This window comes from Balaenoptera musculus, chromosome 2 (genome assembly GCF_009873245.2).
Source record: "Balaenoptera musculus isolate JJ_BM4_2016_0621 chromosome 2, mBalMus1.pri.v3, whole genome shotgun sequence".
Taxonomy (NCBI): Eukaryota; Metazoa; Chordata; class Mammalia; order Artiodactyla; family Balaenopteridae; genus Balaenoptera; species Balaenoptera musculus.
This window is the reverse complement of record NC_045786.1, coordinates 56,412,358-56,437,159: the sequence shown is the minus strand read 5'-3', so window position 1 is coordinate 56,437,159 and position 24,802 is coordinate 56,412,358. Positions and strand designations below refer to the sequence as shown.

Genomic DNA, 24,802 nt, shown 5'->3' with positions numbered 1-24,802 from the left:
CCACAGCACAGAGCCCAGATTTGCAGGGCCCTTTGTAGTTTACGCAGAGCTTGTTCATATCATCTCCACTGCTCCATCTTCAATATTCCGGGATTCTATTTTATATACATTTTACACATGAACAGACAGAGGCTCAAAGAGATTCAGTGACTTTTCCAAGGCCATTCAATTACGAAATCCAGGGACTCCAACTCCAAATTCTATTCTCTCCAGTCTCTCTGGCCATTGTCATACAGTGATGACCATCTCTTAGACCTAGTTAGATCTCTGACATCATTGAAGTCTTAAGGAGGTTGGAAGTTAATTTCAAACTTTTGAGACTCTCAGGGATGATACTCCCAATTAAACACTGAGTGAAGGTTACAAAGAATATCTACAAGTGTTCACTATAAGCAACGTTAAACATCGCCAAGCCACGTCGTTCCCCACACGGGGTAGAAACTAAGAGATCTGCTGGGAACTTTGTCTGGAATCAGAATCATATTCAGCCTCACATACAAACAAGTGGGAATATTTGTTTCCTGGCCTGCTGTGGTATTCCCCAAGAAACACAATCGCTCCCAAGGTGTCTGAGAGTAATCCCCACCAAAATGTCAATGGTGTCAATGTTTCTAGTGCTAAATGTTAATTTTGGAAATAAAAAATAATGTAAGGCCACTATTTACATGAACTCTCTGAAACTAAAAGACATAAGCATAAGGACAACACACTTGTCTTTCTCCATGATTATATTTCAAATGCATATTCTCCCCACCTAGTCTGGTGTTATTGAGGTCCCTTATCACAACCTCAAAAGTCCTGGACACATTTGCTCACACCCTGATGATGATTTCAATAGGCAGCACATTCAAAAGATACCCAAACCCTAACCCTAACCCCTAACCCTAACCCTAACCCTGAGACTGGATGGTCTCAGCTTTTCTGTAAGAAAGTTGGGAGTGGATGCCTTCCCTGAGGGTCACCAGGGATGGGGACTCACGCCGCACACACTGTGAGCCCGTGTCATGACTTGGGGCTTATCCACTGCCCTAAACTCCCCAACTGAGTCAGCTGCCTGAGTCTCCTCACGACCCCGGCCCCTTCCTCCTCTTCTCCGCTGGCTGCTCCAGTCTGTTATTCAGCAGAAGCTTTTTCCCGTTTCAAATATGAATGATTTCAGCCTCTTATTTTCTTCCACTTCTCAGATCCATCTGATGAGCACAGCTGGCCCCAGAGCAGAGCAACACAGGGGAAGGTGGTGGGGTAGGGGGTGGGGAGCAGGTGGGAAAAGGGAGCAGAAAATGCCAATCCTTATTCTTCTCCTTGTCACAATGATATCTGCAAAAAGACACCAGTAGTTGTGTTTCTGTGGAAGACAGAGGTAAAACTATGAAAAGCAGTGTTGCGTTATAACCCACCAACCTTGCCTCCACACCATTTTCATGCAGTTAGAGCTACTGGTGCCAGGGCCGGGAGACTTCATTCCCAGGTCCCATCCAGTCTGAGGATTCTCAACAGCTGGGAGGAAGGGTGAGGGTACAATTTAAAGTCCTCCCAGCCGGACGCATCTCTGGATTCTAAGGTTCTACCATGCGGAGGTGTAGCACCACTGCCCTGTGGACTCAGCATCCCTGGGAGATGGAGAATGTCATCCCTCCCAGATAGACCAGGGCCAAGAGCGGCCAGGGACCTCTGATACCATGGCGGTGGGCTGGGTGGATGGGTGGTCAGAACCAGCAGGGACTGTGAAAACCAAGTGGTTGAACCCACGCCCAGAGATTCTGATTCAGGAGGGCTGGGAGGGCCTGAGAATGCGCACTTCTAGAAAGTTCCCAGGTGATGCTGACGCTGCTGGTTTGGGACCCTAAAGCTTTCGTTTTATAGATGAGAACGCTGAAGACCTCCGAGGGGACGCCATGACTGGAACCCAGGTCTCTTGACTCAAAGACTCAAAGATATCCTCTAACAAGAAGGAAAGAAGGAAGGGAAGAAGGAAGGAAGGGAGGAAGGGAGGAAGGCATTAAATAATCTTAAAAAAAGAAGAGAAAGCACAAAACAGCTCGCTGAAGTCTGAGTGTGTGGGGAGGGCACAATTCCATCTGGGACCCTGGGATGAGGGCGCTGGGGGGCTGCAACTGGCTCCACTGCTCAGCTGCCTTCCAGCCGATGTCTCACAGCAACTCAGACAATGTAACTAACTCCCGTGGCCTGTAGAGCCCTCTGGGCCCACCTGCCCTCAACCCACTAATGGCAGCCTGGGGGCAGCATACACTGCCTTGAGGCACCAAGCCTGCAGGAGGAGGTACTCCCTTTATGGAACTGCCCGAGGGAAGGTCTCAAGGAGACAGAGTCAGAGGTCAAGGTCCTCTTTGTAAGTTGGGGTAAGAATCAGAGAATTGGGACATTTACCAAAGTGACTTTTTTTTTTATTCAAGTATAATTAATTTACAATATTGTGTTAGTTTCAGGTATACAGCAAAGTGATTCAGTTATACATTTTTTTCAGATTCTTTGCCGTTATAGGTTATTACAGGATACTGAATATAGTTCCCTGTGCTAAACAGTAGGACTTTATTGTTTGTTTTATGTATAGTGGACAAAGTAGGAGTCTAGGATTAACAAATACAAACTACTACACAAAGTGACTTCCTTTCCCAGAATACTCGTGGTGCAAACAGTGGGCTGAGAGGGAGAAGTCTTGATTTCTAGTCTTGAGCTTACAATGAGCTGTCATCTTAGGTGAGTCACCTGGTCCCTAGGAAGTTGGATTTTGTTAAGTATACAAAATTAATGATTTATTAGGGATTTTTCCAAATTTTCTATTCCATCATTCATCTTATTTTTTGGTTTTCTTGCTTTGCCCCTCTTTTTGAGTAAGGAAGTCACATCTCCGCTTCTAGTTTGTAGAATAGGAAAAGCTTACCTAAACGGGTATTTGTGACATGGGCCCATGATGAGGGAGTCAGATAACCCAGCAGCTAAAAGGTTTTCTAGTCGGCTTTGTGTTGACCAGGCTGACATGTGTTCCTATGATCTGCCATGAAGTGGATTTTATATTAACTGGCCTTCAAGAATATTCCACAGAGGGGGCCTTTGCCCCATTTGAAACCTGCCTTCCTGCAGCTCTCCTGGGCCTCGTCCTTCCCCTGCAGCTCCCGAGGACAAAGGTCCTGGGGAGTAGGGCTCAGCCGGGGCTGCTCCTTGTCTCCATCTCCATCGACACTCTCCCTAAATGCACTCATACGTGAAGGCTCTAAACAGCATCTGTGCGACGCAGAGGAGGCCACAGCCCTACCTCCAGCTCAGACATCTCCCCGCAACTCTGGATTTCTGCGTCTGCCTGCCCTCCTGACGTTTCCACTCACTCCAACCCAGCCTCACCCAGCCAGACCTCTTCACTTCCTATCCCACACCCTCTCCAACCCCTCCTCTTCCCTCTCCAGCTTAATAAACAGCACTGGCAGCCACCCAGCTTCCCAGCCAAGAACCTAAGTCTTCCTGATTTCTTCTCTTTTTCTGGCCCCACATGCAGCCAGTGGGCAGATTAGAACACACATCACATCTCTCCCTTTCTTGTGGCCTCCATGTCCCCACCTTGGCTACTTCCTAATACCTCTTGCCCCACTGCCTGATACACCTGCATCCTTTGCCTGACTACAGTCCAAGCCCCACACAGCAGGCAGTGACTTTTTTAAAAAGCAAAAACCAGATTTCATCACCCCCAACTGAAAACCTCCCAGTGTCTGAAACCCAAACTCCATGGCCAGGCTCACAAAAGCCTGTCCTGCTCAGCCCTGCCTCCCCCCACCCCGGCATCCCGGGCCCCACGCCCCGCCGACCAGCTGGCCGCCTTGGGTCCTAACCCGGAGCTTCTTTCATCTGTTGTTCCCATTGCCTGGCTCCTCCGCTGGTACAGGTCTCACCCTGAACGTCTCCTCTGAGACACTCTGCTGACCATTCAGGCTGGAGTGGGCCAGGCTCTCTCTGCCACACCACCCTTAGTTCTCTGCACCGCAGTTATCACCGCCAGATCATTTTCTTGTTTATGTGTTGTCTTCCCCACCAGGATGCGGGCGTGCTCACCTCTGCGGCCTCAGAGCCCACTCGGGACATGGCTGGCCCCTAGGAGTGCTCAGGAAACACTCACCGGGCCCCAGTGATGGGACACTGGCAGGGCTTCCTCTGGGAGCAATAGCCCAGGGGCAGAGGGGGGACAGAGGCCAGCGCCAGGGGTCTTGCCCTGGACTGCTGGGAATAACCCTGCCGCAGTCACGCAGGATGGCTCTTCTAACCACCATCCACAGAAAGCACTGCAAACCTCGCACCCAATGCGAAGGGGCAGGTGGCACGTGGACACTGAGAATGACCCCCGAACTGACTTGCCTCACCCCACCCCCTGCCCACGAGGGCACTCAGAGGACCTGTGCGGCTCTGCATCTCAGCGCAGCTTCCCAGCTTTTCCGAGCATCTCTCCAGGAAGAGCCAGGGACGCCCTTTCTGATAAACTGGGGTAGGATCTGTCCTCTTCCCCTGCCAGCATCCATCGGGGACCTCAGTCACTTCAGTTCCCACCCTCTGGGCTGATTCTGGCTTGGTGGTGGCTGTTACCACCAGGATCACCAACCAGGACTGGAGGGGGCATGGGAGCTGCTGGGCTGCGGGGGTCCTGGGGGAGACCAGGGCCAACATCTCCCTTCCCTCCAGACTCCATGGCACCCTTTGGGACAGAGGGTCGCCTCCTGCCTGCCCTGGTCTCCCCTGGCCTCTCTGCTTACTGTCCTCCATTACCCCTCCATGGTCCACTGTTGCCTTCTTCCTAGAAAGCATCCCTACTCTTGTCTCTGCCTCTTATGAACAGAATGACACACGTTTCCTGCTCATTCTCTGTCATTATTAAATCACAGTTCTGGAAGGGGGAGGGAGGTGTCATTTTCTCAAGTCTGCCTGTTTTCGTGACCAGAGCTACTAGTGGAAGGCTTACAACCATTTCACTGTCACTTACAAAAGGCCATTCAGTTGCCCTCCAATGCATGCTTCTCTGATTAAAAATGATTTGGAGCATCTTTCCTTTGCTTTTTAACCTTGTGATTTTCCTGTCCTGTAAAATGTCTGATCAGATACTTTGCCCTTTTTTCCATCTGGGCTTTTCTTGGTTTCCGTTGCTTTGGAAGAGTTCCCTGCATATTGTTACTTGAAATTGGTGAGATTCCCCTCAGAATGTCATCTGACTGTGGGTGCTATCCAAGGTCACCTTCATTGAACAGAAATTCTTAATTCTAATGTGATCAAATTCTTTCTCTTTTTTTTTGCCTTATAATTTGTGCTCGTCAGGTTCATTTAAGTCCTTCCTACAGCTAAACCTTCTTCAATTAACTTTATAATTTTATCTTTCACATTTAAGTCTTTTTAACCTCTGTATGTGGTGTTTGGTATAGATCCAGTTTTCTTTTTCTCTATATTCAAATTTCCCTCTATGGAGAGTTTCTATGTAGAAACTTTCCTTATTGATTTGTGGTTCCACCTTAACGTATATTAAGCTCCTGTCCTATGGAAGTCTGTTTCTGAGCTCCTTCTTCTGTGCTGTGGGTCCATTTGTCTGTACTTGCACAAGACCACAATTTTTAATCACTAGAGATTTGTGGTATGCCTTAATATCTGGCAAAGTAACTTTACACTGACAGCTAGATCTTTAAAGAGATTATTTAATAACTCTATCTCACCATGCACAAAGCAATGTAATAATCCCAATGATATAAACACCTATTCTAATATAAAATGGTCACTTCCTAATTTTGTTGAGTGCCCATTGTTACTGGTATATGATGGGGGGGGAATGGGAGAAAACTATAAATGATAAATGATTGCTTCACTCATTCACCAAATATTTATTAAGCACCTACTAAGTGCTAGCTGGCATTGTTTTAAAGGCTGGGGATGGAGCAGTGAACACAAACCAAAAAAGAAACCCTGCCTTCATGAAACTTACATCTGAGTAATGGAAATCAGGAAATCATTTCAACAGCCTCTCCTCCCCCTAGCCTACTGGCTAGGGAATGTCCCTTCCCTGGGTGTCCTGGGTAAGAACCTACTCTGGCTTTTTGAGTGAGTGTTTCATGAGAAGAGAGACCATTTTAACCTGCAAGTAAATAAAATGTTATTGCTTCTCTTAGGGTTTATAGGCAACCCAGATTTATGAATTAATTTACTCAAGATTTAATTTAAAAATAAAAATCAATGTTATTTACGTTCATTGAAATAACAGCTAATTTCTTTTCTCTCCAGAGTTTAGTCATTGTTCTGATATTGAATAAAGATCTGTAAAAATGAAGATTAAAAATACTGCTGTGGGCTTCCCTGGTGGCGCAGTGGTTGAGAATCTGCCTGCCAATGCAGGGGACACGGGTTCGAGCCCTGGTCCGGGAAGATCCCACATGCCACGGAGCAACTAAGCCCGTGTGCCATAACTACTGAGCCTGCGCGTCTGGAGCCTGTGCTCCGCAACAAGAGAGGCCGCAATAGTGAGAGGCCCGCGCACCGCGATGAAGAGTGGCCCCTGCTCGCCGCAACTGGAGAAAGCCCTCGCACAGAAACGAAGACCCAACACAGCCAAAAATAAATAAAATAAGTAAATAAATTAAAAAAAAAATACTGCTGTTATGAATCTTTTAAATGATAATACAATCTAGTTATGTTCATTATGTTTTTTTTCATACTGAAAATGAGACTATCCCTGAAAACAGCAACTTGGGACTAAAAGAAATCTACACAAATTCAGATCTGCACTCTCCTTCTCATCCCAGGGAGGAGTAACACAGGAGGACGCAGGTCATCCTAGATGCATGCACAGGCTTTGCTGGGGGCCTCTCCTAGCCAGTGGGTGATCCCAAGGTACCTGAGGTTTCCAGTCTACCAGACGCTCAGCGGGAGGAGGGCTGACTGCAGTTCTTAGCACCACGGTGGTTTCACTTCATTTGCTCAGAACAGTATCGTAACATGGGGCTCAGACACCCTCAGGGGTTCAGTCAGAGAGCCGACCTGGGGGAGGTAGGTTTACTATGCTCCACAGAGGTTTTAGAGTGAGGGAGAGCTGAGGTAGGAGGAGGAGGAGCTATGACACACACAGTTATGGACTGGCTGATCTCTCCAGTATTTCTGAGAGGGGACAACAGTGGGCTAGGATTCCTGTTAACTTCCTATGTCCTCCCAGGCAGATCCCACAGAGGGTACCTCCTCACCCACCTTTACAGAGCACTGGGGATGGGAGCACAGCTGGGCAACGTGGGGCACATTTTGACCTCTCTGTACTCGTAGGTAAGCCTCCTAGGGCACAAAGAATTCTGAATGCAGCCAGTGGTGCTAAGTGCCTTCCCCTGCACGGAGCTTCAGGCTCTTCCCTCTTCCTCCAAGCCTGGCACCTGGCCAAATGCTTTAACAGTCTTGTTCCCGAAACCCTCATGATAACCCCGTGAGGACGGTGCATCATTCACATTTCACTGAAGGCTGAGATGAGGCTTGGAGAGCCTGCACAAAATGCAACTAGAGGGTCTCTTCCTTGTGGCGGTGGCTAGAGAGCAGAGTACGAACTGTGGCAACCGGAGTCATGGCAGGACAGGCATTTAGAAAGTTTCTTCCCCTCTTTGACCGAGTATTAGCTGAAAGAAGTGCAGCCAAAACAGTAAGCAAAGAAGGCATTATGTTTCCAAAACAATCACAAGGAAAAGTATTGCAAGCAACGGTAGTAGCTGTTGGATCGGGCTCTAAAGGAAAGGGTGGAGAGATTCAACCAGCTGGTGTGAAAGTCGGAGATAAAGTTCTTCTCCCAGAATATGGAGGCACCAAAGTAGTTCTAGACGACAAGGATTATTTCTTATTTAGAGATGGTGACATTCTTGGAAAATATGTTGACTAAAATAAGTCACTATTGAAATGGCATCACGTGAAGCTAGCTGCCTATTCCACTGAAGTTCTGAAATCTTTCATCATGTAAATAATTTCCATGTTTCTCTTTTATAATAAACCAATGATATCCAAACTAATGGGAAAAAAATGCAACAAGATTCAGAGCAGGAACTGTAACCGAGCAGGACCCCATGGGGCCTTCGCTGAATAGACACCCTCCACCCCCATGTCCTCTGCCTGTCTCCTGTCTGCAGAAAAACCTTAGCTTCTTAGGCCTTCCCTGATTTCCAAAGAGTAAATTTAATCAGAGAAGTGAAAAAAATGCAGAAAGAAAGGAAACAGTTAAGCAAGCCAAAATAACAATAGTTTAGCCATTAAACAAAGTCAAGGTCCTTTAGTTCCTCCTCAAGAGCTATAGATAATATTCTGAGCCATGTCCTTTGAGCTATTTTGCAGGCAATGAAACCCCTACCAGGTGGAAGAAGTTAACTGTATGTTGCCCACAAGCACGTAGACCCCAGACTAGTTGGAACCAGAAGGTTGATGGTGTTGACTCCCTTGCCACCAATCAGAAGAATGTCCACAAGCTGATCACACACTCCACAACCCCCCTCCCTCACCCCGTCTCTAAAAACCTTTCCCTGAAACCCACTGGGGAGTTTAGGTCTTTTTGAGCATTAGCTGCCTGGACTCCTTGCTTGGCTCCTGCAATAAAAGCTGCACTTTCCTTCACCACAACCCAGTGTCAGTAGATTGGCTTTACTGCACATAGGCAAGCAGACCCAAGTTTGGATCGGTAACAGAACCACGGCCATGTTTACTGAACCTGAATCTCTGCATTAGTCAGGGTTCCCCAGAGAAACGGAACCAGTAGTGTGTGTGTGTGTGTGTATGTCTCTATCTATATGTCTCTACATATCTATAGATATGTCTCTATCTATATGTCTCTATGTCTCTATGTCTCTATTTTCTCTCTATTTACCTACCTATCTGTAAGAGAGTTTGATTTGAAGGAATTGGCTCCCATGATTACGGGGGTTGGCAAGTCCAAAATCTGCAGGGTGGACTGGTAGGCTGGAGACTCAAGGAAGGGATGCTGCTGCAGCTTGAAGCAGAAGGCTGTCTGGAGGCAGAATTCCTTCTTCCCAGGCTGACCTAAGTTTGTTCTCTTGAGGCTTCAGCTGATTGGATGAGGCCCACCCACATCATGGAGGGTCATCTGCTTTACTCAGGGTCTACTGATTTATACGTTAATCACATTTTAAAAACACCTTCACAGCAGCATTCAGATGTGTTTGACCAAAATATGGATACTATGATCTAGCCAGGTTGACACAAAAAATTAACCATCGCTGTTTCCATAATTGTTAGACATAACATGAAAGAAATTAAGAACAAAAGTAAGCTTCTAGGTTAACTAGGACCCCACATTTTTATAGCACTTCTAGTTTTTATCCTACATTTATATTAGACAGAGGTTTCTTTCCAACATCACTCTTGTGCAAACATGAAAAGAAAATTAAGATTTCCTGGAATTCTTCATTAATGATGCCCCATGTCCTGACACCTCAGGAGCGAGGATGCTGTCAGAGTTGCCTCTGGGATGTTATTCCAAGCTGCAGACAGCCCTCTGCAAGCTGGGGAGTGGTGTTTTCTTGCTTAGGGTGGGCTGACTGATTTTTCTTTTTTATGTAGTTCAGCAATAAAAAAGAATGATAAATTCATCTACCTCTAGAGACCTTCCTTCTTTGGGATACATAAAGCACTTGATTCTGGTGGGCAAGGAAGTGTAGACTCACAGTCATGTCTTAAAGAGGCTTACCTGTTCCGTTAAGATGAAATCCATGTGCCTCTCTCTGCCCCCCATCCTTCTGTGCACACAGCACCATCTCTCTTCAATGCAGGGTCAAGTGTAATCCCTCTGAAGATGTTTTAACCAGCAAATCAAACCCAGCACATGAAAAACGGTGACACCATAAACTGCCGTGACCAGGTGTGCACAAGCCTGGGCCATGACAACCAGTCACAACCAGCCCTGGACCTGGGCGGGGGCACGACTCCCAGCAATTTTAGAGGTGATGGAATGTGGAGGAGACGTGCATCTTAGAATCCATGAACTATTCCTACAGCTCATTCACTAGAAACACTGAATCTTCAAAAGTGGCCCACCATCCAGTGAGCATGAAACAGCCTGAAGAGGGGGCGGCATTGCCATCTGTATTTACCTAATATATTACCTTATTACTAAAACCTCTAAGTTTCTAGCTGACATTTCATTACTTAAATAGATGTCATCTCCTTTATAAACAGGCCAACCACACAGCCCAGTTTTCCTGGAAGAGCAAATTATAAACGGTGCTCCTCTGTAAAGTGTCCAATTTTGGACAATCCCAACCTGCAAGGTCAAAACCCTTTTTTTAAAATTAATTTTTATTGGAGTATAGTTGCTTTACAATGTTGTGTTAGTTTCTGCTGTACAGCAAAGTGAATCAGCTACAGTATACATATGTCCCCTCTTTTTTGGATTTCCTCCACATTTAGGTCACCACAGAACACCGAGTAGAGTTCCCTGTGCTATATAGTAGATTCTCATTAGTTATCTATTTTATACACAGCAGTGTATATATGTCAATCCCAATCTCCCAATTCATCCCACCCCTCCTCCCCTCTCCCCGTATCCATATGTCCATTCCCTACCTCTATGTCTCTATTTCTGCTTTGCAAATAAAGAACACTCTTTGACATAAATTGCAGCAAAATCTTTTATGATCCACCTCCTAGAGTAATGAAAACAGAAACAAGAATTAACAAATGGGACCTAATTAAACTTAAAGCTTTTGCACAGCAAAGGAAACCATAAACAAAACAAAAAGACAACTCTCAGAATGGGAGAAAATATTTGTAAACGAAGCAATCTCCAAAATATACAAATAGCTCACGCAGCTCAATATCAAAAAAACCACACAACCTTATCAAAAAATGGGCAGAAGACCTAAATAGACATTTCTATAAAGAAGACATACAGATGGTCAAGAAGCACATGAAAAGATGCTCAACATCACTAATTATTAGAGAAATGCAAATCAAAACTACAATGAGATATCACCTCACACCAGTCAGAATGCCCATCATCAAAAAATCTACAAACAGTAAATGCTGGAGAGGGTGTGGAGAAAAGGGAACGCTCTTGCACTGTTGGCGGGAGTATAAAGTGGTACAGCCACTATGGAGAACAGTATGGAGGTTCCTTAAAAAACTAAAAATAGAACTACTATAAGACCCAACAATCCTAACTACTAGGCATATACCCAGAGAAAACCATAATTTGAAAATATATATGCACCCCAATGTTTGTTGCAGCACTATTTACAATAGCCAGGACATGGAATCAACCTAAGTGTCCATCAACAGAGGAATGGATAAAGAAGATGTCGTACATACATATAATGGAATATTACTCAGCCATAAAATAGAAGAAAATAATGCCATCTGCAGCAACACAGATGGACCTAGAGATTGTCATATTGAGTGAAGTAAGTCAGACAGAGAAAGACAAATATATGATATTGCTTATATGTGGAAACTAAAAAATGATACAAAATGAACTTATTAACAAAACAGAAGTAGAGTCACAAATGTAGAAAACAAACTTACGGTTACCAGGGGATAAGGGGGGGATGAATAAATTGGGATTGACATATACACACTACTATATATAAAATAGATAACTAATAAGAACCTACTGTATAGCACGGGAACTCTACTCAATACTCTGTAATGGCCTATACGGGAAAAGAATCTAAAAAAAGAGTGGATATATGTACATATATGTATAACTGATTCACTTTGCTGTACACCTGAAACTGGCACAACACTGTAAATCAACTATACTCTAATAAAAATTTTAAAAAATGTTTAAATTGATTTGAAATAAAACAGACAAACAAAAACAGAGATTTGCTCCTATTACTGCTGTTCTAAGGAAAAATCCGTGTGTGTTTCGAGTCTCTAGTGCTGGACTATTTCTGCACAGCACATCTGTTATTGGACATTATATTAGTCTGCTAGGGCTGCCATCACAAAATACTGGGGGACTTAAACAACAGACATTTATTTACTCATGGTTCTGGAGGATGGAAGTCCGAGATCAAGGTGTTGGAGGTTTGGTGTCTCCGGAGGCCACTCTCCTTGGCTTGCCCATGGCCACCTTCTCCCTGTGTCCTCCCATAGTCTTCCTCTGTGCAGACACATCCCTGGTTTCTCTCTCTCTTCTTATAAGGATCAGGACCCCACCCTCATGACCTCCTTTATCCTTAATTGCCTCCTTAAAGGCCCTGTCTCCAAATACAGTCTCACTGGGGTTGGGGCTTCAACATATGAAGTTTACGTGGGGCCACAATTCAGTCCATAGCAAATGTGACGTTCCCGGAAACTCTGAGACCGAGGAGGTCATTGATATAAAGGTGGTTTCCATGAGCTGCCTGGTGTCATGCGTACAGTTCATTCTTTCATTCAACAAGCATTTACTGAGCTGCCTGATGCCTGATGTGTTTGCTGTCCCAGGTGCCCCAGCTATGGCAGCGGACAAGTCAGAGTAGGTTCCCATGCTCCTGGATTGGCGTGTGGGCAGTGGGGGAAAATACACCTAAAATAAACCAGGCCGCTTCTGGTGCTGGTCAGGCAGGCAGAAGAGAGAGGTCAAGGGTACTGGGCCTGAGATGTGATTTTTCTCCTGCTCACTGCACCAATCAAGAGGAAGGACCAAACCTCCCAGGGGATGGCCAGGAGTAAACCTGCTATAGCCCTGTAAGTGCCCAAAGTGGACAGCGAGACACTGCATCCCAGCAAGATGACCAGTTACTCCCAGCTCAGCAAACAGAAGTGTCAGCCTGTGTGTTCCAGCTCGCCCACGCAAGGGGCCGCTGGGAGACCGCGGGAATGCCACACACAGAGGGAAGACCTGCACTTAGGGAACCCGTGGCTTTGACGGAGGGTAGAGAGAAGCCTGCTCCTCGTCTGGAGGGAGCCACACTCTCACCTCTGTGACAAGGCCCAAGGGAAAGAGCGGTCGGGCCCCTAGAGGTGCATCAAGGTGGGAAGGCTGGGTGCACAGAGGGGCGGGAGGAGATGAGGTGGCCGCCGAGGCCCTCAGGGAGGAGACGGGGCTGAGGGCTACGTGGCCAGGAGGCAGCCACACAACCGGCTGGAGAAAGCTTTCTGAGCAGAGCGAAAATCAAGTACAAAAATCTTAAGGCAGGAGTGAGTCTGGGGTGGTTCCTGGACCAGAGAGAAGGCCAGAGTGGCCGGAGGGGACCCAGCCAAGACAAGGGGCACAGAGGGGCAGAGGGCCGGGCTGCGTGGGCCTGCAGGTCACGGGGCTGGGGGGTGGGGGTGGGCTTTGTTCTGAGCATGATGGGAAGACACCAAGCAGAGGAGAAACACCACCCGATCTGTGTCCCTGAAAGACCTCCCTAGCCGTGGGGCAACAAGGGGATGTGTTCAGAGCTGGAGTAGCCACGAAACCAGGGGTCAGTCCACTGAGACAGGAAAGGGGATGTGTCTGGGCCAGTGCCAGGTTCATGCGGTGAGGGGGTCAGAGCTCATCGAGGGGAAGTGTGAAGAGGACGACCAAGCTGATTCAGCTGCCACCTGCTGGGTGATGATCCACGGCCTATGTCGGGGATTTGCACAAACAGTCTCTTTTTATCCAGACAGTAGTCCCAGAGCTATGTTTTTCTTCTCAATTTTCAGATGAGAAAACACTATCAGAGATTGGTTCAAGACGGCGGAGTAGAAGGACATGCTCTCACTCCCTCTTGTGAGAGCACTGGCATCACAACTAACTGCTGAACAATCATTGACAGGAAGACACTGGAACTCACCAAATAAGATACCCCACACCCAAAGACAAAGGAGAAGCCACAATGAGATGGTAGGAGGGGCACAATCACAATAAAATCAAATCCCATAACTGCTGGGTGGGTGACTCACAAACTGGAGAACACTTATACCACAGATGTCCACCCACTGGAGTGAAGGTTCTGAGCCCCACGTCGGGCTTCCCAACCTGGGGGGTCCTGCAATGGGAGAAGGAACTCCTAGAGAAACAGATTTTGAAGGCTAGCGGGATTTGATTGCAGGACTTCAACAGGACTGGGTGAAACAGAGACTCCACTCTTGGAGGGCACACACAAAGTAGTGTGTGTATCGGGACCCAGGGGAAGGAGCAGTGACCCCATAGGAGATTGACCCAGACCTACCTGCTAGTGTTGGAGGGTCTCCTGCAGAGGCAGGGGGTGGCTGTGTCTCACGTGAGGACAAGGACACTGGCAGCAGAAGTTCTGGGAAGTACTCCTTGATGTGAGCCCTCCCAGAGTCCACCATTAGCCCCACCGAAGAGCCTGGGTAGGCTCCAGTGTTCGGTCGCCTCAGGCCAAACAATCAACAGGGAGGGAACCCAGCCCCACCCATCAGCAGACAAGTGGAGTAAAGTTTTACTGAACTCTGCCCACCACAGCAACAGCCAGCTCTACCCACCACCAGCCACTCCTATCAGGAAACTTGCACAAGCCTCTCAGAGAGCCTCATCCACCAGAGGGCAGACAGCAGAAGCAAGAACTACAATCCTGCAGCCTGTGGAACAAAAACCATATTCACAGAAAGACAGACAAGATGAAAAGACAGAGGGCTATGTACCAGATGAAGGAACAAGATAAAACGCCAGAAAACCAACTAAATGAAGTGGAGATAGGCAACCTTCGAGAAAAAGAATTCAGAATAATGATAGTGAAGATGATCCAGGACCTCAGAAAAAGAATGGAGGCAAAGATCGAGAAGATCCAAGAAATGTTTAACAAAGACCTACAAGAATTAAAGAACAAACAAACAGAGAGGAACAATACAATAACTGAAATGAAAAATATACTAGAAGGAATCAATAGCAGAATAACTGAGGCAGAAGAACAGATAAGTGACCTCGAACACAGAATGGTTGAATTCACTGCTGCAGAACAGAATAAAGAAAAAAGAATGAAAAGAAATGAAGACAGCCTAAGACACCTCTGGGACAACATTAAACGCAACATTTGCATTTTAGGGGACCCAGAAGGAGAAGAGAGAGAGAAAGGACCCGAGAAAATATTTGAAGAGATTACAGTCGAAAACTTCCCTAACAAGGGAAAGGAAATAGCCACCCAAGTCCAGGAAGCACAGAGAGTCCATACAGGATAAACCCAAGGAGAAACATGCCGAGACACATAGTAATCAAGTTGGCAAAAATTAAAGACAAAGAAAAATTATTGAAAGCAGCAAGGGAAAAATGACAAATAACATACAAGGGAACTCCCAGAAGGTTAACAGCTGATTTCTCAGCAGAATCTGTACAAGCCAGAAGGGAGTGGCATGACATATTTAAAGTGATGAAAGGGAAGAACCTACAACCAAGATTACTCTACCTGGCAAGGATCTCATTCAGATTCGATGGAGAAATCAAAAGCTTTACAGACAAGCAAAAGCTAAGAGAATTCAGCACCACCAAACCAGCTCTACAACAAATGCTAAAGGAACTTCTTTAAGTGGGAAACACAAGAGAAAAGGACCTACAAAAACAAACCCAAAACAATTAAGAAAATGGTCATAGGAACATACATATCGATAATTACCTTAAACATGAATGGATTAAATGCTCCAACCAAAAGACACAGGCTCGCTGAATGGATACAAAAACAAGACCCATATATATGCTGTATATATGCTGTCTACAAGAGACCCACTTCAGACTTAGGGACACATACAGACTGAAAGTGAGGGGGTGGAAAAAGACATTCCATGCAAATGGAAATCAAAAGAAAGCTGGAGTAGCAATACTCATATCAGATAAAATAGACTTTAAAGAATGTTACAAGAGACAAGGAAGGACACTACATAATGATGAAGGGATCAATCCAAGAAGCAGATGTAACAATTATAAACATATAGGCATCCAACATAGGAGCACCTCAATACATAAGGCAACTGCTAACAGCTATAAAAGAGAAAATCGACAGTAACACGATAATAGTGGGGGACTTTAACACCTCACTTACGCCAATGAACAGATCATCCAAACAGAAAATTAATAAGGAAACAAAAGCTTTAAATGATACATTAAACAAGATGGACTTAATTGATATTTATCAGACATTCCATCCAAAAACAGCAGATTACACTTTCTTCTCAAGGGCGCACGGAACATTCTCCAGGATAGATCACATCTTGGGTCACAAATCAAGCCTCAGTAAATTTAATAAAATTAAAATCATACCAAGCATCTTTGGTGACCACAACGGTACGAGATTAGAAATCAATTACAGGGAAAAAATGTAAAAAACACAAACACATGGAAGCTAAACAATACGCTATTAAATAACCAAGAGATCACTGAAGAAATCAAAGAGGAAATCAAAAAATACCTAGAGACAAATGACAATGAAAACACGATGATCCAAAACCTATGAGATGCATCAAAATCAGTTCTAAACGGGAAGTTTAGAGCAATACAAGCCTACCTCAAGAAACAAGTAAAGTCTCAAATAAACAATCTAACCTTACACCTAAGGAACCAGAGGAAGAAGAACAAAGAAAACCCAAAGTTAGCAGAAGGAAAGAAATCATAAAGATCAGAGCAGAAATAAAAGAAATAGAAACAAAGAAAACAATAGCAAAGATCAATAAAACTAAAAGCTGGTTCTTTGAGAAGATAAACACAATTGAAAAACCTTTAGCCAGACTCATCAAGAAGAGGGAGAGGACTCAAATCAATAAAATTAGAAATGAAAAAGGAGAAGTTACAACAGACACCACAGAAATACAAAGCATCCTAAGAGACTACTACCAGCAACTCTATGCCAATAAAATGGACAACATGGAAGAAATGGACAAATTCTTAGAAAGGTATAACCTTCCAAGACTGAACCAGGAAGAAATAGAAAACATGAACAGATCAAGCACAAGTAATGAAATTGAAACTGTGATTAAAAATCTTCCAACAAACAAAAGTCCAGGACCAGATGGCTTCACAGGTGAATTCTATCAAACATTTAGAGAAGAGCCAACACCCATCCTTCTCAAACTCTTCCAAAAAATTGCAGAGGAAGGAACACTCCCAAACTCACTCTATGAGGCCACCATCACCCTGATACCAAAACCAGACAAAGATACTACAAAAAAAAAATTACAGACCAATATCACTGATGAATATAGATGCGAAAATCCTCAACAAAATACTAGTAGACTCCAACAACACATTAAAAGGATCATACACCATGATCAAGTGGGATTTATCCCAGGGATGCATGGTTTCTTCAATATATGCAAATCAATCAATGTGACACACTACATTAAAAAATTGAAGAATAAAACCATATGATCATCTCAATAGATGCAGAAAAAGCTTTTGACAAAATTCAACACCCATTTATGATAAAAACTGTCAACAAAGTGGGCATAGAGGGAACCTACCTCAACATAATAAAGGCCATATATGAGAAACCCACAGCAAACATCATTCTCAATGGTGAAAAACTGAAACCATTTCCTGTAAGATCAGGAACAAGGATGTCCACTCTCACCACTATTATTCAACAAAGTTTTGGAAGTCCTAGCCACGGCAGTCAGAGAAGAAAAAGAAATAAAAGGAATACAAATTGGAAAAGAAGAAGTAAAACTGTCACTCTTTGCAGATGACATGATACTATACATAGAGAACCCTAAAGATGCTACCAGAAAACTACTAGAGCTAATCAATGAATTTGGTAAAGTAGCAGGATACAAAATTAATGCACAGAAATCTCTTGCATTCCTACACACTAATGATGAAAAATCTGAAAGAGAAATTAAGGAAACACTCTTATTTGCCACTGCAACAAAAAGAATAAAATACCTAGGAATAAACCTACCTAGGGAGACAAAAGACCTGTATGCAGAAAACTATAAGACACTGATGAATGAAATTAAAGATGATATAAACAGACAGAGAGATATACCATGTTCTTGGATTGGAAGAATCAATACTGTGAAAATGACTATACTACCCAAAGGAATCTCCAGATTCAATGCAATCCTTGTCAAATTACCAATAGCATTTTTTACAGAACTAGAACAAAAAATCTTAAAATTTGTATGGAGACACAAAAGACCCCAAACAGCCGAAGCAGTCTTGAGGGAAAAAAACGGAGCTGGAGGAATTAGACTCCCTGACTTCAGACCATACTACAAAGCTACAGTAATCAAGACAATATGGTACTAGCACAAAAAATGAAATATAGATCAATGGAACAGGATAGAAAGCCCAGAGAGAAACCCATGCACATATGGTCAACTAATCTATGACAAAGGAGGCAAAGATATACAATGGAGAAAAGACAGTCTCTTCAATAAGTGATGCTGGGGAAACTGGACAGCTACACGTAAAAGAATGAAGTTAGAACACTTCCTAACACAAAATAATACACAAAATAAACTCAAAATGGATTAGAGACCTAAATGTAAGTCTGGACACTATAAAACTCTTAGAGGAAAACATAGGAAGAACACGCTTTGACCTAAATCACAGCAAGATCTTTTTTGATCCACCTCCTAGAGTAATGGAAATAGAAACAAAAATAAACAAGTGGGACCTAATGAAACTTAAAAGCTTTTGCACAGCAAAGGAAACTACGAACAAGACGAAAAGACAACCCTCAGAATGGGAGAAAATATTTGCAAACGAATCAATGGACAAAGGATTAATCTCCTAAATATATAAACAGCTCATGCAGCTCCATATTAAAAAAATAAACAACCCAATCCAAAAATGGGCAGAAGACCTAAATAGACATTTCTCCAAAGAAGACATACAGATGGCCAAGAAGCACATGAAAAGCTGCTCAACATCACTCATTATTAGAGAAATGCAAATCAAAACTACAATGAGATATCATCTCACACTGGTCGGAATGGCCATCATCAAAAAATCTACAAACAATAAATGCTGGAGAGGGTGTGGAGAAAAGGGAACACTCTTGCACTGTTTGTGGGAATGTAAATTGATACAGCCACTATGGAGAACAGTATGGAGGTTCCCTAAAAATCTAAAAATAGAATTACCATATGACCCAGCAATCCCACTACTGGGCATATACTCAGCGAAAACCATAATTCAAAAAGACACATGCACCCCAATGTTTGTTGCAGTACTATTTACAACAGCCAGGTCATGGAAGCAACCTAAATGTCCATCGACAGACGAATGGATAAAGAAGATGTGACACATATATACGATGGAATATTACCCAGCCATAAAAAGGAATGAAACTGGTTCATTTGTAGAGACGTGGATGAATCTAGAGACTGTCATACAGAGTGAAGTAAGTCAGAAAGAGAAAAACAAATATCATATATTAACGCGTATATGTGGAACCTAGAAAAATGGTACAGATGAACCGGTTTGCAGGGTAGAAATTGAGACACAGATGCAGAGAACAAACGTATGGACACCAAGCGGGGAAGACAGCAGGGTGAGGGGGGTGGTGGTGGTGTGATGAATTGGGAGATTGGGATTGACATATATACACTAACATGTATAAAATGGATAACTAATAAGAACCTGCTGTTTAAAAAAATAAATTAAAAAAAAATTTTTTTAAACACTATCAGAGACAGAAGCGAGATGTTCCTTCACCCGGCTCCTGAGTGGTGGGCTGGGGGCAAGGGGCCAGGACCTGCTGCTCACATCTAGCTTCTCCCAATGCCCTCATGCTCTTCTTCTTGGGATGTGGGGCCTCCCTTTGGCCAGGGGGGTCACAGGCTGAGGAGGCCAGAGGCCTGAAGACATGGTGTCCTTACCTGCAACCCAAGCTTTCCTTCAGGCCAGCCTGGCCCCCATGTTACAGTCTAATCCTAGAAACAACACCTCAGATGCAGAAGCCAGGAGGCTGTTTATCACATCAGAAGCTGAGGGAACAAGTAGGCCGGCAGAAATCTGGCCCTGATAGTAGGAGGATGTGTCCCTTTTGTGGCTGGATGCCTCTTAATGACACAAGGGACGCAGAGTGCTCTGAGAGCTCACCCTGAACGTTCACACGGCAGCCCCGCCATGAGTGTGGGTATCAGACCCCAGGGGCCTGGCCTCTAGGTGGTGCCGAGTGTCGGGGGGAGGGGTCTTCTGCTGCTCCATGGGTTTGCACTCACGTGACATCTAACACTTGACAACACACTGCCAGGCTCTTCTTTACATGAGACTCACAACACCCAGAGGCAGATGAGTTTAGTTCTCATTTTAAAGATTAAAGAAAACTGAGACTGAGAGTCATTAAGTAATTTGCCCAAGGGAAAACAGACAGGAAGTGGTAGAAAGATGACTCAAATCCAGGTCTGACTGATCCATTGTCCTTCCTGCTTCCCATAGAACTTCCATCCATCAATTCACGCATCCATCCACCCGTCCATCATTCAGCCATTTGTCCTACTACGTGTCTACAGTGTGCTTGGGGGGTGATGGGCTTGGGTGATTCCGCCGCATGGATGCCTCCCCCCAGGAGCTCACTGGGAGACACGGCATGTCCTTGTGTTCAGAGGACTCAGATCTAGGGACACACCAGCCAAGGTCTCGGGAGCCTTCTGGAAGGACTGGGAGGACTAAGTGGTGGGGACAGATGTGGAAGGGGGAGGGGGAAGAGACAGACCCTGACTCCATCTCTGGGCCAAGCAGCCCTTCCCAGCAGGAAAACAGCCTGGGGCCAGGCCCACCCGAAACCTGCCAAAGCCAGGCAGCCTTACAACCACAGCAAGAGGACCCTTCTCAAAACACAAAGGGAATCTTGCTCTTTGTAGGCACTCGTAAAACCATCTCAGCTCCTACCCTGAACACCTAGCCCTGCCCTGTGCAGCCCAGCACCTCCTACACCCTCTGCTGTAGCCTTAGGGCCTTGGCACAGACTGCTCCTGCTGCCAGCATGTTCTTTTCTCCCCTCTTCACCTCTTTACCACCTACTCATCTTTTAGACTTGAAAATAACAGTCACTTACTCAAAGGCTTCCGAGATGGCCATGTCTGTCCCATCCTGCTGCTCCCACGGTCACTGTTTGACACGTTTGGGCACCAGCTGTCCTCAGCAAGATACTTGCATATTTTGTTCATCAGTGTCCCGCACCCCTGTAGGGCCTGCACAGAGGCTGGATGGAAGGATGGCTGGATACAATGGCAGACAGGTTTCTCTGAAGAAGCTCCGCCTTTGGTCAGCTGGGCCTTGGTGTCTGAGTGCAGGTGGGGGAGGGAACGGTTGGACACGCCCAGGGCACGAACACATGGGGTCTGGAGATAACCAGAGCCCACATCGTAGTTCAGCACACTGTCTGTTGAGACAAAAAGCCCCGGGGCCCCACACCACTGTACCTGAGGCTCAAGTCAGACAAGGGCACTTTGACCCGACTGAGGAGAGGCCAGGGCCTGTGCCCAGGGTCTTGGTGGTCCAGGATCTCACTCTCCCCAGCCCTGCCCCATGCTGGGGGCAGATTAGGGATGCTGGGCCTTATGCTGTCTTCCCCAAGGTTGGGAGTCCCCAGGACTCTGTGGGGCCATCACATCACAGTGCGTCTAGGGTCACAGTGATGGAACCAGTAGGGACAGAGCAGCCAGCTGACCCCACAGCCCCCATGGCTGGAGAAAGCTTTATGAGCAGAGTGAAAATCAAGTGCAAAAGTCTTAAGGCAGGAGTGAGTCTGGGGTGGTTCCTGGACCAGAGAGAAGGCCGGAGTGGCTGGAGGGGACCCAGCCAAGAGAAGAGGCACAGAGGGGCACCTGGGTGGGAGCAGAGGGCCGGGCTGGTGGCAACCACCCCTGGTGGCAGCCCGGGCTCTCCACGGGCCTCCCTGAGGTCCCCCATTCCAGCTGCACAGAGCCAGGTCCAGGGCTGAGTCCTGCTTCCCTATCCACAGGGGCCCCCAGGCCACAGAAGCCTCCTGCTGTCGGAAGTTCCAGCTCCTCCTGTCCTTTAGAGAAAGAAGCTGGGAAGGGAATGCTACACCTCGTTCACAGCCCAGAAAAACCAGGACTGGGTTTTTGGGTTTTTGTTTTTTTTCATTCACTCTAAGATCCCTGGTAAGTGTCTGGCTGAGCACTTCGCTGAGTCCTGCTGTCAGGAGCCACGGCGTCCACAGATGGTTCCACCCTCGCTGCGGTCACCCGCAGCCCCCGCCCACGTGCACAGGCATCCTCGGGCCCCCTCCACAGGTGCTGGAAGCACACTCTCAGGCCTCTGAATGCTGAGCCAGAGATGACCCAGGAAACAACCACCACTGAAAGAAAACACGCACCCACAGAGCCTAATGTATGGCATTATCCAGCAGCCCCATTATTGAAAAGAATGGAATCAGGTTTCCACAAATGGTTCTGGAAAGCAGATATGGCCAGAAACCCCACACTGCAATTAGCTCTCCCAGCGAACAATGGCTGGAGCCTTTCCCACTTGGAGCACAAGCAGGATGGAGCTGCGGCAGGGCTGCCAGGTGGAGCTCCAGGTGACAGGGAGGGCAGGTGTGAGGACAAGCCACGCCCTCAGCACAGACAAGTGCTCTCCTCTGCTTCCCTGGCCAGGCCCGCAGGACGGGGCACTGACACGCTGTCCCCCCACAGCTCCAGGCGGCCTTAGAAAACGAGACTGCTCAGAACCCAGCCCTGCTGGGAGCTCAGCACTCGGAGGGCCTGTCAGGACAGCCCCTGGGCCTGGGTCCAGGCTGCTGCCACCCTGGGATGTGCAGGGGCCGTCACCATGGATACACTGACATTTTCTCAAAGTACATAAAATGGGATTTTTGGAACAACAGTAACATCTTAAAGTATCTTTTTTTTAAAAAAAATCAAACAAATTAGGAGAAACGTCATTTACTTTGTGAGTGTTAAAATGTTCTGTGGGTAAATTGTGTTGCATATGTGTGTGTGTTCGGGAATATGAGGTTTACTATTGGTTACTTTCAATTTGCAACTAAAAGCCAAGAGAAATCAGGAGGGTTTTAAATCCTGAACTTATGCTGTGTGACTGATGGTTCTTTATATAAATATGTAAAGATAGAATACAATAATACATTATACATATCAATATTAGAATATGATAATGAATGTGATTATATACATATACTATATAAAGTATATATATATAAATCAATCTATATATGTATAGTATATATGAGAAACAATCAGCTGCACAGCATCGATTTGGGATAAACATAATGTGTCTACACATATATATATAAATCAATCTATATATGTATAGTATATATGAGAAACAATCAGCTGCACAGCATCGATTTGGGATAAACATAATGTGTCTACATATCATATTAAAGTGATACCACTTTAGTGTCACATAACCTCCATGTACCAACAGTGTAGTGGTCTTCCATTTATCTATGGCTTTTACATGAAATTACGAAAAAGCATGATAATATTCAACCTCACATTATACTTAGTTATGCCAATATTCACAATAGAAGTAACTATGAAGTAAATTTGATGTTATTAAAATTCAGTCCAACTTTAGCACATATGATCTGTGGGAATAAGTAGGCTGGAGAAATATTAACATCCTACATCTTTTTTAATGAATTGAGTTATTTAAGAGGAAAAAGAAAGAAATGAAGTCATAGTTATTTCTCCTTTTTAATGCTGTCTTTGGAAGGCAGTTACCATTGCTTTGATACAAAAATACTATATATGGACTATTTCAGGTCTAAACTTTTCAGGCCTGAGTTGAACCCCTCTTGGGAGTCCGTACAAAGACAGCTGGGTTATGAGGCTCGGCACTGTCCTGGAGTGAGGGGGATCCCTAGAAACCTCCCAGGCCTCTGGGCACCCTTTTGGCTGAGGGAGAGAAGAAGGATTCACGGACAGGCCTGTCTGGTGACTTTTGTTGGTAAGACTTTACTTGAGCAGGGCACTCCAGGGCAAACGAAAATACTAACAGCTGATAGAGAGGGTGTGGAGAAAAGGGGACCCTCCTACACTGTTGGTGGGAATGTAAGTTGGTGCAGCCACTATGGAGAACAGTGTGGAGGTTCCTCGAAAACTAAAAATAGAGCTACCATATGATCCTGCAATCCCACTCCTGGCCATATATCCAGACAAAGCTATAATTTGAAAAGATACATGCACCCCAATGTTCACAGCAGCAGTATTTACAATAGCCAAGATATGGAAGCAACCTAAATGTCCATGGACAGATGAATGGATAAAGAAGATGTGGTGTATATAAACAATGAAAAACTACTCAGCCATAAAAAAGAATGAAACAATGTTGTTTGTAGCAACATGGATCCAGCTAGAGATTATCATACTAAGTGAAGTCAGTCAGACAAAGACAAATACCATAGGATATCACTTATACGTGGAATCTAAAATATGACACAAATGAACTTATGTACGAAAACAGACTCACAGACATAGAGAACAGACTTTTGGTTGCCAACGAGGAGGGGGAAGGGAAGGATTGGGAGTTTGGTGTTAGCAGATGCAAACTATCATATATAGAATGGATAAACAAGGACCTACTGTATAGCACAGGGACTATATTCAATATCCTGTAATAAACCATAATGGAAAAGAATCTGAAAAAGAACATGTATATATACGTATAACTGAATCACTTTGCTGTACACCAGAAACTAACATAACATTGTAAATAAAATAAATTTTAAAAATAGTAACAGCTGAAGGCCACTGATCCCCACAACCAATAATCATGTTCTAGAGAAGAAGACAGAGGTTCAGAGGGGGCCAAGTCACTGGGTCACGGAGCAGCGAACCCCAGATTGGGACTGGCAGTTCTGATCTGCAGGCCGCAAATGCTCGCCTCTGTGGCACAGTGCCTGCTGCTCAGGGCTCAGGGCTAAAAACGTCCTTCCACATCAGACTC

General features: G+C 45.2%; 2 protein-coding genes across 2 annotated transcripts in view; one reads left to right on the top strand and one right to left on the bottom strand.

The window, feature by feature from the left end:
• LOC118889320 (OTU domain-containing protein 7A) overlaps positions 1–24,802 on the bottom strand; it is a 382,992-nt gene that overhangs the window by 285,155 nt on the left and 73,035 nt on the right. The window lies entirely within an intron of this gene.
• On the top strand, positions 7,580–7,920 carry LOC118889346 (10 kDa heat shock protein, mitochondrial-like). The gene has a single exon (XM_036841172.1). The coding sequence runs from the start codon at positions 7,580–7,582 to the stop codon at positions 7,886–7,888; it is 309 nt and encodes a 102-aa protein (XP_036697067.1). The 3' UTR covers positions 7,889–7,920.